General features: G+C 38.4%; 2 protein-coding genes across 8 annotated transcripts in view; both read left to right on the top strand.

The window, feature by feature from the left end:
• The window catches only part of ess2 (ess-2 splicing factor homolog), a 779,665-nt gene that overhangs the window by 223,169 nt on the left and 541,123 nt on the right, over positions 1 to 15,373 (top strand). The window lies entirely within an intron of this gene.
• The window catches only part of kdm2bb (lysine (K)-specific demethylase 2Bb), an 85,328-nt gene that overhangs the window by 18,468 nt on the left and 51,487 nt on the right, over positions 1 to 15,373 (top strand). For 5 of the 7 annotated variants that reach the window (NM_001423548.1, XM_073913464.1, XM_073913463.1 and 2 more), the window contains 3 exon segments: positions 1,419 to 1,597; positions 4,539 to 4,645; positions 12,963 to 13,056. In NM_001423548.1, the coding sequence (NP_001410477.1) occupies positions 1,419 to 1,597; positions 4,539 to 4,645; positions 12,963 to 13,056 (380 nt within the window). 7 annotated transcript variants of the gene reach the window in all.

Here is a 15,373-nt window from a genome sequence, read left to right as displayed (position 1 = left end):
AATAAGCCAGAGATCAGTTATCAAGATGAACAGATCCAGGATCTGCCTAATCATCTTAGCTCATTTAAGCGGGGTACGAAGAATAGACCCCTGGTCAGAACAAACCAAAAACAACACATTTAAGCACTACATTTTATAACACAAATAAATACAAAATACATTCTGAAAATTTACTTTAGTTAGTTGCAATAATGGAAATATTACTCCTTTGCAGCTAGCCAAGAAATAAAATCTCAAAATGTATTTATTCTAGGTAAGCATTTTATTTGAAGTAACAAAAACTATTTTAGCTTTGTTCATTATCTGTAATAATCCCTTTTTCGTACGGACTTGATGTTAATCTTTCTATTCTGTTAGCTTTAATTTCACGGTAGCACAGGACATTTTTATTAGAGAGGTTTCTGATTGATGATGTGTGTGTGTGTGTGTGTGTGTGTGTGTGTGTGCGCGTGAGATTGTGATTACAAATCACTTGACTTGGTAAGAAAGGCTGTTTCTCAATATGCGTTCTTCAGCGGTCTTGCGTCCTCGTGTTCTTGTGCAACGTCATCATCAGCTGCCTAAGTTCAGTTCCAATACTCAAGACCGCAAGTACGGAGGACGCGTGAAACTTCCCGGATGTGATCTTGATATCGAGGACGCACTGATGCAGACCTGAGCACCGAACTCGCTCTGGAAGTCCCAGATGTCATTGCGACTGAAGTGGGAAGCGCTGCATTTTATCAAGATTTATTATTAAAGTTCAGAGATATCACTTATTTACCTCAGGAGCTTCCCTAAATGAAACGGTGAAAGTAAACATTACCATGGACATCTTAATAAAGGAATAAACACATTAAGGGTGTTTGTTTGCTAAAATTTTTTTTAAAATTGTATTTATATTGTGCAATATATATTTATAATGTTTTTATGCAAAGTATATTTTTTTGAAAAGGGGAAAAACAATAAATCGTTGTATGAAGGCTGTAATGTTTAAATGATTTACCATTTAAAAGGCGTGAAGGTCATGTGACCATCAGGAAGAACGCAGCATCTCAATTCTTAAAGGACGCGTTCTCTGCCCTCGCGGTCTCCTGAGTTCGTTCTTTTGAGGACACCTGGCAAGACCGGTCTCTACAAGAACACAAGTCCGTTCTCTGCGTTCTTGGATTTGAGAAACAGCCAAAGACTCTAAATAAATAGCCAAATACGGCTAAATAAATAGCCAAATGTGTCTGCAGTAATAGGCAGTCTGCATGTTTTGGAAAACACCTTGTCATCTCTATCCCTAATATTTTTTTTTTGTGGGCAGAGGTGATTTGAGTTTGCTAATAATGTCCTGTAAAAGATATTCAGGAATTGTATTTATTATGCTGTGTTTGTTGCTTTATTTAGTATTAGTCATTCCACATAAAATAATCAAATATACATACCTTCAGGCAGCAGACGGCCGGTGGATGTGATGGACGTCAGCACACAGAAGGGTTCAGAGATGAGTATGGCTCAGTTCGTCCGCTACTACGAGACTCCCGAAGACGAGCGCGATAAATTGTTCAACGTCATCAGTCTGGAGTTCAGCCACACCAAACTGGAGAACCTGATCAAGAGACCTACAGTGGTAAGAACACAGATGGTTTACCGCTTCATGGCAGACATTTTATGTTTACGTCTTGAGTAATGTTCAAATTTGCTACCCTTTCGTTATGTTAGGGGATGTTTGAAAACCAGCAACAATTAAGAATGCATGATCATATATGCTGTCATGGCTTATAATGGAAGTCAATGGGGCAAAAACAGCCCCGAACATAACGAAAGGGTAGTCAATCTTCCCAGAGTATATTGCTAAATTTTTGAACATTTTTCAATTCAATTCAATTCAGCTTTATTTGTATAGCGCTTTTACAATGTAGATTGTGTCAAAGCAGCTTCACATAAATGGTCATAGTAACTGGAACAGTGTGGTTCAGGTTTTAGTGTTTAAGTTCAGTTCAGTTTAGCTCAGTTCAGTGTGATTTAATCATTACTGAGAGTTCAAACACATTTTCAAAGCATTTTCCCCAAATGTGTATCAGAATAAGATTAGTCATCAAAAACCATCCCATTTGCTGAAACACAGAAAAAATCGTGGCCAAATTAAGACTTAAAACCACCCCGGAGTGGAAGAAAACACCCCAACAGCACACAAGGGTCATGGAGCTATATATACAAAAATATTGATGCATTTACTTTAATGTGTGAAGAACTTTTTATTAGAAATTATTGTTATAGGGATAATAGTACATGCAATAGACAGAATCTGGACGCTTTCTGCTATTTCTGTGGAGAATTTAGGTAAAAATCTGCAGATTTGTGCGGAATTATTTTAGGAGTATCATAACTAAATCCTTAATATGTGAAATAAAAAGATGATATATATTTTTAACTTGTATTTAATGCTTACAATGCAAATCTAATTAAATTCACTTAATTTGGTAAACAAAGCCAGTTTCTCATATAATATCTCTACTAAAAGACCTGTAATATTACCTTACAAACTGCACTGTACATAAATCAGATGAACATTTTCATATTAGTCAATAATATTACTGTAATTAATATAAAACTGAATAAACAGATCTACACACATTTACTCAAGTAAATAAACAGAATTAATGATTGGCTAAAAATCTGCGGAAATCTGAGGAGTTCTGTGCGCACAGATTCTTTGTGGGCCGATACCTCATAGAGGTGCAGTAAATATCTTTATACAATATGTGCCCAGGTTTTCTTTCATTCGTAGTCTTTAAATAATAGTTGATATTACTGTTTAAATGTTTGGTAGATTGGAAAAGTGTATTAGATCAGACAGATATCCATGAATACCTGTTTATTTTACTATGATCACTACATACAGTATATATACAGTGGCGGAAAAAATATTGAACACGTCATGTTTGACATGACATTTTTCTGGGAATAATATTTCTAAAGGAGCTATTTGATATGGAATTAAACCAGATTTTGGTGAAAACCCAAACAATACAAACAAAAATAAAACAACAGAACAAAAGTTCTGTGTAATAACAATGAAATGACACAAGGAGAAAGCACTGAACTACTGAAACGTATTTAATACTTTATAGAAACGGATTTTTAATGATGGCAGCTTAAAGACGCCTCTCATATGGAGAATGAAGTCACATGCATTGTTCAGGTGTGAGTTTCTCACAGACTTCAGCAGTGTGTCTAAATCTTGATGGTTCTGTGGGTCTCGACTCAGATCTGAGCTTTATTTAGGATTTTCTATTGGATTCGGGTCAGGTGATTGGCTGGGCCATTCTACAGCTTGATTTTCTTTCTCTGAAAGCCTCTGAGATTCTCCTTGGCTGTGTTTTGGATCATTATCTTAGCTAAAATGTCCACCCTGGTTTCATCTTCATCCTCCTGCTAATGTAGATGTTGGCCTGAAGCAGCTGATGTTCATTTACACTGAGGAAGGGCTGAGAGTTGCTGAAGAACTACTGAGAGATTTCAGCTGCTGTCCGGGCCTTCACTGCCAAACTAAACCTCCCTTTCTTCATGTGTTCAATACTTTTTCCTTGCGTCATTTCAGTTATTTATTACTCATAACTTAATTTGTGTACTAATTAATATTGTTTCTTTTGCATATATGGATTTCTTTGGTTGTTATCAACATCTGGTGAAAATTTCAAGTCAGCAGCTCCATTAGAAATATGTTTTCTGAGAAAAATGGTCATGCTTTGAATTGCTGAATACTTACTTCCCGCACTGTATGTAAATGTGTGTGTGTGTGTGTGTGTGTGTGTGTGTGTGTGTGTGTGTGTGTGTTATATATGTATATATATCTTTTTTAAGCTAATAAAAATGGCTTTTCTCTAGGGAAATGTTATATCACAAAAAATATCACACAATATATCGCTATTTTTAGCATCCTGATAGCAATAAAAACATTGACGTCCTGTCAACATTTAAAGCTATAGTAACCCAAAAATGAAAATGGACTCACTTTTTACTCCCTCAAGTAGTTTTAAACCTTTATGAGTATCTTTATACTGCGAAACACAAGAGAAGATATTTTAAAGACAGCTGAAAAACCAGTAACCATTGACTTACATAGTCGAAAAAACTAATATGGAAGTCTAAATAGTGTGCAGGCTAGTGTATACTCTATCTTTTTTTCTTTTTAATTAAAATAATTAAAGAACTAATAAACTATTAAGGCTCAGAACAATGTTTTGTGTCTAATTTTTATATTTTGTGGCAAGTAGCTGAGTAAGAAGTGAGATAAAGTACATCGAGGACAGTTGATTTCGCAAAATAAAGCTCTTCAGTCTTATACTGCAGTGCTCCAGTAAGTCAAGTCATGCAATTGTATTTGTTTATTTAGTTTCAATAATACAAAAAGTATGCAATGAATTGATCTTATAGATCATAAGAAGTTGCCGTATGCCAAGTGCAGATGCTAATACAACAGTGAGGATTTGTAACAGTTGTAATGCATGTGAAATAGGTGCTTTTGTTTGAGTATGAGTATTATAAAGCGGATCGTTTGTCCTCAGGTGGATCTGGTGGATTGGGTGGACAACATGTGGCCGCGGCATCTTAAACAGAAACAAACCGAAGCCACGAACGTCATGTCTGAGATGAAATATCCCAAAGTTCAGAGGTACTTTATGATGTTCATTTAGGGTTTCTGCCGATTTCACCAAGTCAAATTAAAGACTTTTAAAGACCATTATGAATGAAATTTTAGACTTTTACAGGGCAAAACTCTAAGAATTTTTGTTGTAATGGCCAGTGGAATATTCTTTTAATTGCTCCAATAAAATAGAAATTAGGTTATTTCTTAGCCACATATTTTAAATAATGTGTCAAAATATAGTTATATATATTTAATATATAAATTAAATATTGAAGTCAGAATTATTTTCCCCCTGTTTATTTTTTCCCCAATTTCTGTTTAACAGAGAGAAGATACTTTTCAACACATTTCTAATCATAATAGTTTTAATAACTCATCTCTAATAACTGATTTATTTTATCTTTGCCATGATGATTGTCCGGTTGTAAGGAAGATATTTAAACAATATTGATAAATAAGAGTGAATCAATTTTTCAAAATCAAACAAAAAGGTCTCAGGGGTAGCTTAAATAATGTGTTGGTGCTCTTTTGGTAAGAGATTCATTAGAATAAACAGCAAAAATTAGTCCAAGGCACATGAAAAATGTGGAAAATATATAAATTTAAAAAATATATTTTTTCCATATTTTTCAAGTACCTTGGACTGATTTTTAAAATTGAAAACATTTTGAGATATTGAAATGTCTGTGAATGTGCATATGCATTTTATATATATACAGGGCTTAATTTGTGCCGGAACACGCAGGATCTGGCATCTCATTTTACCGATTCACCCTCCTCAACCCCCCTCCTCCCTTGTCCGCTGTTCGCTTTCACTTTCTTTCGCGACTCCCCAACTCTTCACTTTCGTCCTCGACACCCTCTGCCATCCACCGCACCAGTCCACTACACTGCACAGCCACAATGCGAATCTCCCGTTCCACCATATCCCAGTAGTGCTTTATTGGATTGAGTTCTGGTGACTGTGGAGGCCATTTGAGTACTGTGAACTCATTGTCATGTTCAAGAAAGCAGTCTGAGAGGATTCACGCTTTATAACATGGAGCGTTATCCTGCTGGAAGTAGCCATCAAAAGATGGGTACACTGTGATAAAGGGATGGACATGGTCAGCAACAATACTCAGGTAGGCTGTGGTGTTGACACGATGCTCAATTGTTACTATTGAGCCCAAAGTGTACCAAGAGAGTATCCCCCACACCATTACACCACCAACAGCCTGAACCGCTGATACAAGGTGGAATGGATCCTTGCTTTCATGTTGTTGATGCCAAATTCTGACCCGACCATCCGAATGTCACAGCAGAAATGGAGACTCATCAGAGCAGGCAACGTTTCTCCAATCTTCTATTGTCCAGTTTTGGTGAGTCTGTGTGAATTGTAGCCTCAGTTTCCTGTTCTTAGATGACAGGAGCAGCACCCGGTGTGATCTTCTACTGCTGTACCCAATCCGCCTCAAGGTTGGACGTGTTGTTTGTTCAGAGATGCTCTTCTACAGACCTTGGTTAAAACAAGTGGTTATTTGAGAACTGCAAATCTACATGCCTAAATGCATTGAGTTGCTGCATGTGATTGGCTGACTAGAAATTTGCTCAAACAAGCAGTTGGACAGCTGTACCTTATAAAGTGGCCGGTGTTATATATATATATGTGTATATAAATGTATTCGTTTGTTCATAAACATAAACTGGGCTCTTAGTTGACAGTCTGAGCTTGTCGAGTCATACTCAGCAGCCTGCTTTAGTCAAAGACGAGGTCTGCTCATTTCCCAGAGTGCCTTGCTCTGCTCCTCGGCACATGCTGCGCATTTCTCTGGCCTGCAGCTGCTGCGACTCCATCAGGTTGCTAGGCAGCACTTTTCTAATGCGGAGAAGAGGCGGATCCTGCTGCAGTGTCCCAATGAGTCCAGCTCAGCCAATCAGAGCAGGGCAGAGAAGCATTTCCTGCACGCAGAAGCCCAGTCTCCCTCTCTCTTCCTGTCCTCATCTCACTCTCATGCAGGCAGCTCCTCAGAAAAGCAGAAATCCAGCTCTTAAAGTCAATCGGGTTGCCAATGCTTTACTTGTGCAGAGAAGAGCCTCAGATCAGGATGAAGCACTGTTGGGTATGTGTGTGCGTTGTACTTGCTCCTGCTGTATTTTGGTGAACTTTCTTTGCTAGTTGTGCTGTCATTCATGTGTGGTAAGAGCACTTTTGATTGTGTGGTCTATGGTGATGCTGTAATTATTAAGGAAATCTTCCTTTCTTCATTACTTAATGCTGCAGGTGGTAATATTAGTATAGATCTGGCAACATGGAGGTTATAGCTATAGGAATATTATAGGTTATGCACATCAAGGTTATAGTTTTGTTTTGGCTGCTTTCTGCGCGTCATGGTCTCCGCTGAATGGATGGCAGTGGTATTTGATATTGATTGAGATCAGATTGATTGATGGACAGCGTGTTATTTTGTGTGTATTATATGGCTGAAGATTATGAGATGATGCTTAGGTGACCTGACAATGCAATTCTGCACGAGAATAAATACAGAATTGGCAGCACTGCAAAAATGCTATTCTTACTTAGATTTTTTGTCTTATTTATTGTCCAAATATCTAAAACATCTTTAATCAAGAAGCATTTTCTAGACGAGCAAAAAATCGTTTTGTTTTAAGCAATAATATGCCAAAATGAAGTGAAATTTTCCTTTAAACAAGCAAAATAATCTTGTTTTTCCTTTTTACATGACATTATTTTGCTTACCCCATTGGCAGGTTATTTTGCTTGTTTTAGGGGGAAACATACTTGACTTTGACTTATTTATGAAAATAAGACAATATTTTTGCTCATTTTTTAAACATTTTTCGACTATTTTTTTGATATTTGGACTTGAACAATTTTTTTGCAGTGTGGAGATAATGGTAAACAGCTATGAATGATGATGTCAGGATTATTATAGAAATATTAAATGTTTAATTATACATGTAAGCATTTTTACATCTTATGTATGTGTATATATATATATATATATATATATATATATATATATATATATATATATATATAATTTCATATAATCAATATATATATAATCATTTCATTTATATTTGCTTACTGTTTCCCATTGGGGAAAAATACGTTTTTTATGTTACGTTTATTAATAATTAGATGTGTTTTTTCATAAAACTATATTTTAATGCTACTGTTTATCATATTTTATTGATATTGAAAGATATTAACACAAATATGTATGTAATATATTAATATTGCAATTCTATTGATATATTTCTCATGGGGTCATTTTCAATTGCTAATCTTTATATTGTATTAAAAATTTAAGTATTTAAAGATAATAAAATCAATAAAACCAACTTTAAATGAATTTATATTTTAATTGTATTAATAATTTAAGGACATTTCATTGATATTAAAACTCTATTAATATCATTTCTTTATTTAATTTTATTTTATGATTTTTTTTTTTTACGATAATTACATTGTGCACGCTTTAGGAAAGTATTTTAATGTATAATAATTCTGCATTATTAGTCTCTGTGAGGATACTATGTAATCATTGATTATTAATTCATAACTCTTCATCTAAGAGCTCTAATTATAGGCTGCGACCTCTGAGGTTTCAGGTTGCGATATATTACTCTAGAGTAACTTGCTGCAGCCTGCTGTCCATGAGGCTATAACGTTTGTCCTCACTTTAATTTGAAAAACATCTGGATCTGCAGTGCTTGTTTTTTGCACCAACTCTAGTGACAACATCTCTAGTGACATCATCTCCAGTACTTAATCTTTAATGACATCATCTATAGTGTCATCATTTACAGTGGCATAATCTCTAGTGACAACATCTCTAGTGACATATCTCCAGTAGCATCATCTCTAGTGACATCATCTCCAGTAGCATCATCTCTAGTGACATCATCTCCAGTACTTCATCTTTAATGACAACATCTATAGTGACATCATTTACAGTGGCATTATCTCTAGTGACAACATCTCTAGTGACATATCTCCAGTAGCATCATCTCTAGTGACATCATCTCCAGTAGCATCATCTCTAGTGACATCATCTCCAGTAGCATCATCTCTAGTGACAACATCTCTATTGACATCATCTCCAGTAGCATCATCTCTAGTGACATCATCTCCAGTAGCATCATCTCTAGTGACAACATCTCTATTGACATCATCTCCAGTAGCATAATCTCTAGTGACATCATCTCCAGTACTTCATCTTTAATGATAACATCTATAGTGACATCATTTACAGTGGCATTATCTCTAGTGACAACATCTCTAGTGACATCATCTCCAGTAGCATCATCTCTTGTGACATCATCTCTAGTGACGACATTTAAGGTGACATCACCTTCAGTGCAATCTTCTCCAGTGGCAATATCTCCAATGACATCATGTCCAGTGACAACATCTCCAATGACATCATCTACAGTTACATAATCTACAATAGCATCATCTTTAATGACATCATCTCTAGTGGCAACATCTCTAGTGGCATCATTTTCAGTGGCATCTTCTTCGGTAACATCATCTTCAGTAACATCATCTCCAATATCATCGTCACCAGTGGCACCATCCCCAGTAATTTCATCTCTAGTGACATCATCTATAGTGACATCATTTACAGTGGCATTATCTCTAGTGACAACATCTCTAGTGACATATCTCCAGTAGCATCATCTCTAGTGACATCATCTCCAGTAGCATCATCTCTAGTGACATCATCTCCAGTAGCATCATCTCTAGTGACAACATCTCTATTGACATCATCTCCAGTAGCATCATCTCTAGTGACATCATCTCCAGTAGCATCATCTCTAGTGACAACATCTCTATTGACATCATCTCCAGTAGCATCATCTCTAGTGACATCATCTCCAGTACTTCATCTTTAATGATAACATCTATAGTGACATAATTTACAGTGGCATTATCTCTAGTGACAACATCTCTAGTGACATCATCTCCAGTAGCATCATCTCTTGTGACATCATCTCTAGTGACGACATTTAAGGTGACATCACCTTCAGTGCAATCTTCTCCAGTGGCAATATCTCCAATGACATCATGTCCAGTGACAACATCTCCAATGACATCATCTACAGTTACATAATCTACAATAGCATCATCTTTAATGACATCATCTCTAGTGGCAACATCTCTAGTGGCATCATTTTCAGTGGCATCTTCTTCGGTAACATCATCTTCAGTAACATCATCTCCAATATCATCGTCACCAGTGGCACCATCCCCAGTAATTTCATCTCTAGTGACATCATCTATAGTGACATAATTTACAGTGGCACCATCTCCAGTGACAACATCTCTAGTGACATCATCTCCAGTGACAACATCTATAGTGACATCACCTCCAGTGGAATCATCTCCAGTGACAACTTCTCTAATGACATCATCTATAGTGGCATCACCTCCAGTGGAATCATCTCCAGTGACAACATCTCTAATGACATCATCTACAGTGACATCATCTATAGTAGCATCACCTCCAGTGGAATCATCTCCAGTGACAACATCTCTAATGACATCATCTACAGTGACATCATCTATAGTGGCATCACCTCCAGTGGGCAATATCTTCAATGACATCATCTACAGTGACATCATCTATAGTGGCATCACCTCCAGTGAAATCATCTCCAGTGACATCATCTCCAGTGACCATATCTTGTGGCATCATTTTTGTTAGTGACATAATTTCCAGTGACATCATCTCCAGTGACAACATCTCTAGTGGCATCATTTTCTAGTGACATAATTTCCAGTGCCTTCTCCAGTGACCTTACCTCCAGTGACAACATCTGTAATATCATCATCACCAGCAGCCACATCTCCAGTTACGACATATTTAATGACATCAGTGGCAACATGCCCAGTGACATCATCTCCAGTGACATCGCCAATGACATCCTCTCCAGTGACAACATATTTAATGACATCATCTTCATTGACATCATCTCCAGTGGCAACATGCTCAGTGACATCATCTCCAGTGAGATCTCCAATGACATCATCTCTGGTGACAACATATTTAATGACATCATCTCCAGTGGACATCTTCAGTGACATCGTCATCTCTAGTGACATCATTTCCAGTGACAGTATCACCAATGATCATGACTAGTGACATCATCTCCAGTGACATCATTTGCCATCTTTGCAAAGCCATCACATGTGTATAAGTCTGGTAATAATGAGCCTGTCAGTTACAACAGATCCACACTTTCGTGACCCCTAAATTTAGAAGTTTAATTTCTCAAGGCCTCAGCCATCTGGGTTTGATGTCAGATAATTTCTTTCAGTTCAAGACGCCCCGCGGTGAGCGATGCCTTTTTGCTCATTAGCGCTAACAGATTCCTTTGCTTTTTTTCTGCTACTGGCTCAGTGGGGCAGATTTTAACCAGACACGAGGCTGTTTGGGGTTTGATTAATTCTACTCCTCGCTACAGAGCAGATGACAAATGCACAACCCGAAAATAGCTTCCCTGTACTGTTGATGAGACGGCTTTATCTGAAGAAAACTGATATAAGGGACCAAACTTGCTCATTTTGAGGCAGGAACCGGTGGACGTGCAATAACTTTAACCTCAAGGTAATGTAATGTAATGTAATGTGTGTATTTATATAGCGCATTTATTGTGTATGGCCATACACCCAAAGCGCTTCACAATCATGAGGGGGGGTCTCTCCACACCACCACCAGTGTGCAGCATCCACTTGGATGATGCGACGGCTGCCACAGGACAACGGCGCCAGTGCGCTCACCACACACCAGCTATTGGTGGAGTAGAGGGACAGTGATAGAGCCAATTCGGTAGAGAGGGGATGATTGGGAGGCCATGATGTTAAGGGCCGATAGAGGGACTTTGGCCAGGACACCGGGGTTACACCCCTGCTCTTTCACGAGAAGTGCCTTGGGATTTTTAATGACCACAGAGAGTCAGGACCTCGGTTTAACGTCTCATCCGAAAGACGGCGCCCACTGACAGTGTAGTGTCCCCTTCACTTTTACTGGGGCATTAGGACTGACACAGACCACAGGTTGAGCGCCCCCTGCTGGCCTCACTAACACCACTTCCAACAGCAACCTAGTGTTCCTTAGTGGTCTCCCATCCAGGTACTGACCAGGCTCAGCCCTGCTTAGCTTCAGTGAGTAACCGGTCTTGGGCTGCAGGGTGACATGGCTGTGGCATGTCAACACAAAGCCACAGTCTCCATCCGGAGCTCCTTGTAAACAGTCGATTCACTCGTTCATTCATTCATTTATTTTCTTGTCGGCTTAGTCCCTTTATTAATCCGGGGTCGCCACAGCGGAATTAACCACAATCTTATCCAGCACGTTTTTATGCAGCGGATCCCCTTCTAGCTGCAACCCATCTCTGGGAAACATCCACACACACACTATGGACAATTTAGCCTACCCAATTCACCTGTACCGCATGTCTTTGGACTGTAGTTAAATTTTTTGAAAGGTGCACGTCAGCGACGCCGATGGCGATGCGTCCACACGTAGGCTTCGCCATAGCATATGCGTGCGCTTGACGCAGAAGTATAAATCAGCCATAAGACTGAAACCCAGTGGTTGAACTAGATATTGCACTTCTGAACACTTTTAAACTAGGCCACAAAGTCAAGTTGCCAGATTGATGACACCAACAGGCGCGAGCGTAACTATCAAGCCAACAATATGCTACAATTAAAAATATTTTCCATGCTAAAGGAGTTTATGTCTATGCCATAACCTGAAATTTCTATTTTAGAAACAGCTTCTATTTCTCGTGGTTGAACAGCAGCATAAACTTCTATGACTGTGATCACTGGTCATGCCCTTTCTTCTGTAAATGGTATAAATGATGTAAGATAATGCAAAGGGATATGTTGTTCTGTTGTTAAATCATTTGTGTTTCCTCTTTTATCCCTGATTAGGGAATTTAAAAGCTGTAAAAGTCACTAATGTCCACTGATGTTTTGAGTTGTATCTCTTTGCAATTAAAGAAAACAAACAAACCATGACTGTAGTTCAGTATGTTCTGTCCACAAAAGAGAAACCGAGCCTTGAGTTACTGCTGAAAATAACACTCGGTTCTGGGATAGTGCTGTTGATTGAGAAGGGGGAATTCCACTGTAGACACTTATAAAGGAAATATTAATTTTAAGGTTGGGAGTTGAACATTCCCATGGTGTAGTTACTCCCATCTCTTCTCTATTTCTTGGTCAGGATTTAGAAAGATCATTAGGGATTTATCGCTCTCCTCTATTTATGCAGATGTTGCGAATCACGCTTGTACTTTCCCTGTTTCTGTCTGCTTGTAGATACTGTCTGATGAGTGTGAAAGGCTGCTTCACTGACTTCCACATCGACTTTGGCGGCACATCGGTTTGGTATCATGTCTTCAAAGGACAGAAGGTAAGCCTAAGTTCCATATAACAGCCATCTTCATTTTGAAGAATCCCCCCTTCCACCCCTACTCCTCCTCCTGTGGGTGGCACGGTGGCCCAGGGGTTAGCACTGTTGCCTTACCGCAAGAACGTCACTGGTTCTAGTCCTTACCAAGTCAGCTGACATTTCTTTCCAGAGTTTACACGTTCTCCCCGCGCTCACGTAGGTTTCCTGCGGGTTCCCTGGTTTCCTCCCACCGTCCGAAAACATGCAACTTAATTGACTAATCCAAATCAACACCATAGACGTGCTCCTAGTAAGTAGTTATCTTTTAAGAGCAATCACTATCTGTTCATTAACTACTGCAGCAGGGGAGTTCTCCAGATCTACCTAAGCTCAAACTCCCCTCTCGCCTTGCAAACGGGAGGGAGCCCCGGGCTCAAGGATCTTATGAGCTCAGGGCTCTCTCCCAGGACAGCATGCCAAACACGCTTTATAATCAATCATCAGCTAAGTGTGAACTCTTGAAGTACAATTATTTATTATTTCGTTTTATTATTTATAGAGTTTGTTTTTTTTTAAAGAATATTCAGATTGTATTTGAAGTGTTGTTCATAAAAGCGGGAAATGCTTGGAGGTTTAATTTGTTTTCTGAAGCCTGGTTTATACTCCATGCGTCCGCTAATTCGCTTGGGGTGAATGTGACGTCATTGCTGAGTTTGCAGAAGTTCGCCGTTAGTAAACCATTCAAAAGACGCCCCTCTTAACGCAAAAAGCGCATTAGACCGGCCCCTTATGCAGCTAAACTAAAAGTATATAAAACAATATTTTTTAATCGTTTTACTGATACTAGGGCTGGGCGATTTAGCAAAAAAAAAATCTAGGTTTTTTATAAAGTTTGATCAATTCACGATTTTGATTTTTTTTTTTGTTATTGTGTCACTAGTCCTCTCAAAACATTACAACAACACGACTGAAGTAACATTCTCTTTAAAAGTAACTTAAAAAACCATCTGGTTAAGGAACGTTGTATTTTTAATGGCCATGCCATACAAAAATTGGTCAAGTTGTAAATAAATGTAAAACATATTCATTAGTTAAACAGCGTTGCTGAAGATTTGAATAAGAAATATTTGTGTAAATATTGCAGTTGCAGGAATACAGAGGGATTTTTTGCAAGTTTTGCTGAGCCTAGGAAAGATTGGCTGTCAGCTCGGCTTTGTCTTCTGATTGAATGACAGGTTGTAATGCTGCTGCCTTTTTCTTAAAAAGATACAGTGGAAGTAAAGGACTGAACATGAAACCTGTAAAGCCTAATTTAACCTAATGTGTGAAGTTGTGGACGTATAGCAGGAGCAAATACAAGCACCAGATGTGTGTCTAATATAAAATAATATATTTAATCTATTTTTCTATTTCCCCCTTTTAAATACCGATCATTTGATGCGCTTTGCTCCACTCTCTGTATTATGCTGCCTGATCTGTCTGGTTTTCAACTAGGTCCGCTAAATGATGTCATGGGGGCGGGTACTTTCATTTTTGACTGCTGCATGCCCTCACCTCTGCTCGTGTTCAAACCAAAAGATCGGCGCGGTTTTTCACATGGCACGCTTTTACGTCCTTCATACATGTTGAAATCCTCACAGACATGACTCAGACTAATGCAACAAGTAAAATCCTACATGACTTTATGTTTTAACAGGCAGTCAAGCAGGTCGTACAACAGAAGCGCCGCAACACGGCGTGCACATGACAGTTTAAACCATCACACACCAAACGTGCACATTCGCATGATATTTAACATGACACTAATCAGATGGCGCTCTGTGGCGCGGCTAAAATATAACCTGCATCCTGAATCGTGGCTGGGCAGCGCCGGTGTGTGTATAGAAACCTGTTTAGAGTTCTAAAATCCATGGCGCTGCGTGGTGCTGCATGGCGCGTCACCGAGAGGCGCTTCTGGTGTGCTTCCTGCTTCATACAGAGAGTGAACCAAAGCGCATTGGTGCCATTATAATGTATTAAATATATATATATTTTAAAAATCGCGATTTCTCGGTTTGATTCAAAATTAAAGCATCTTAAAACATAAATTCGAAGTAATCGAAAAAATCTGAAAAATCGCCCAGCCCTAACTGATACCATTAATCGGTTACAGTGCATCCTTCGGTTAACAGTTAATCGATTATTATGAGCATCCCTAATTGAAATGTAATAGTGTAAACTTGCAGCGGGCTGGTTATAGAGGCCAAAACACGCACATTTTTCAAAGCAGAATAACTGACTTTAGCATTGCTTTTCAGATAAACAAGTATGTTTGGCACTTTTCTTAAATATCTGCCAA

This window comes from Danio rerio, chromosome 10, assembly GCF_049306965.1.
Source record: "Danio rerio strain Tuebingen ecotype United States chromosome 10, GRCz12tu, whole genome shotgun sequence".
Taxonomy (NCBI): Eukaryota; Metazoa; Chordata; class Actinopteri; order Cypriniformes; family Danionidae; genus Danio; species Danio rerio.
Note: the sequence above shows the minus strand (reverse complement) of the source record. Positions and strands in the feature narration are given on the sequence as shown.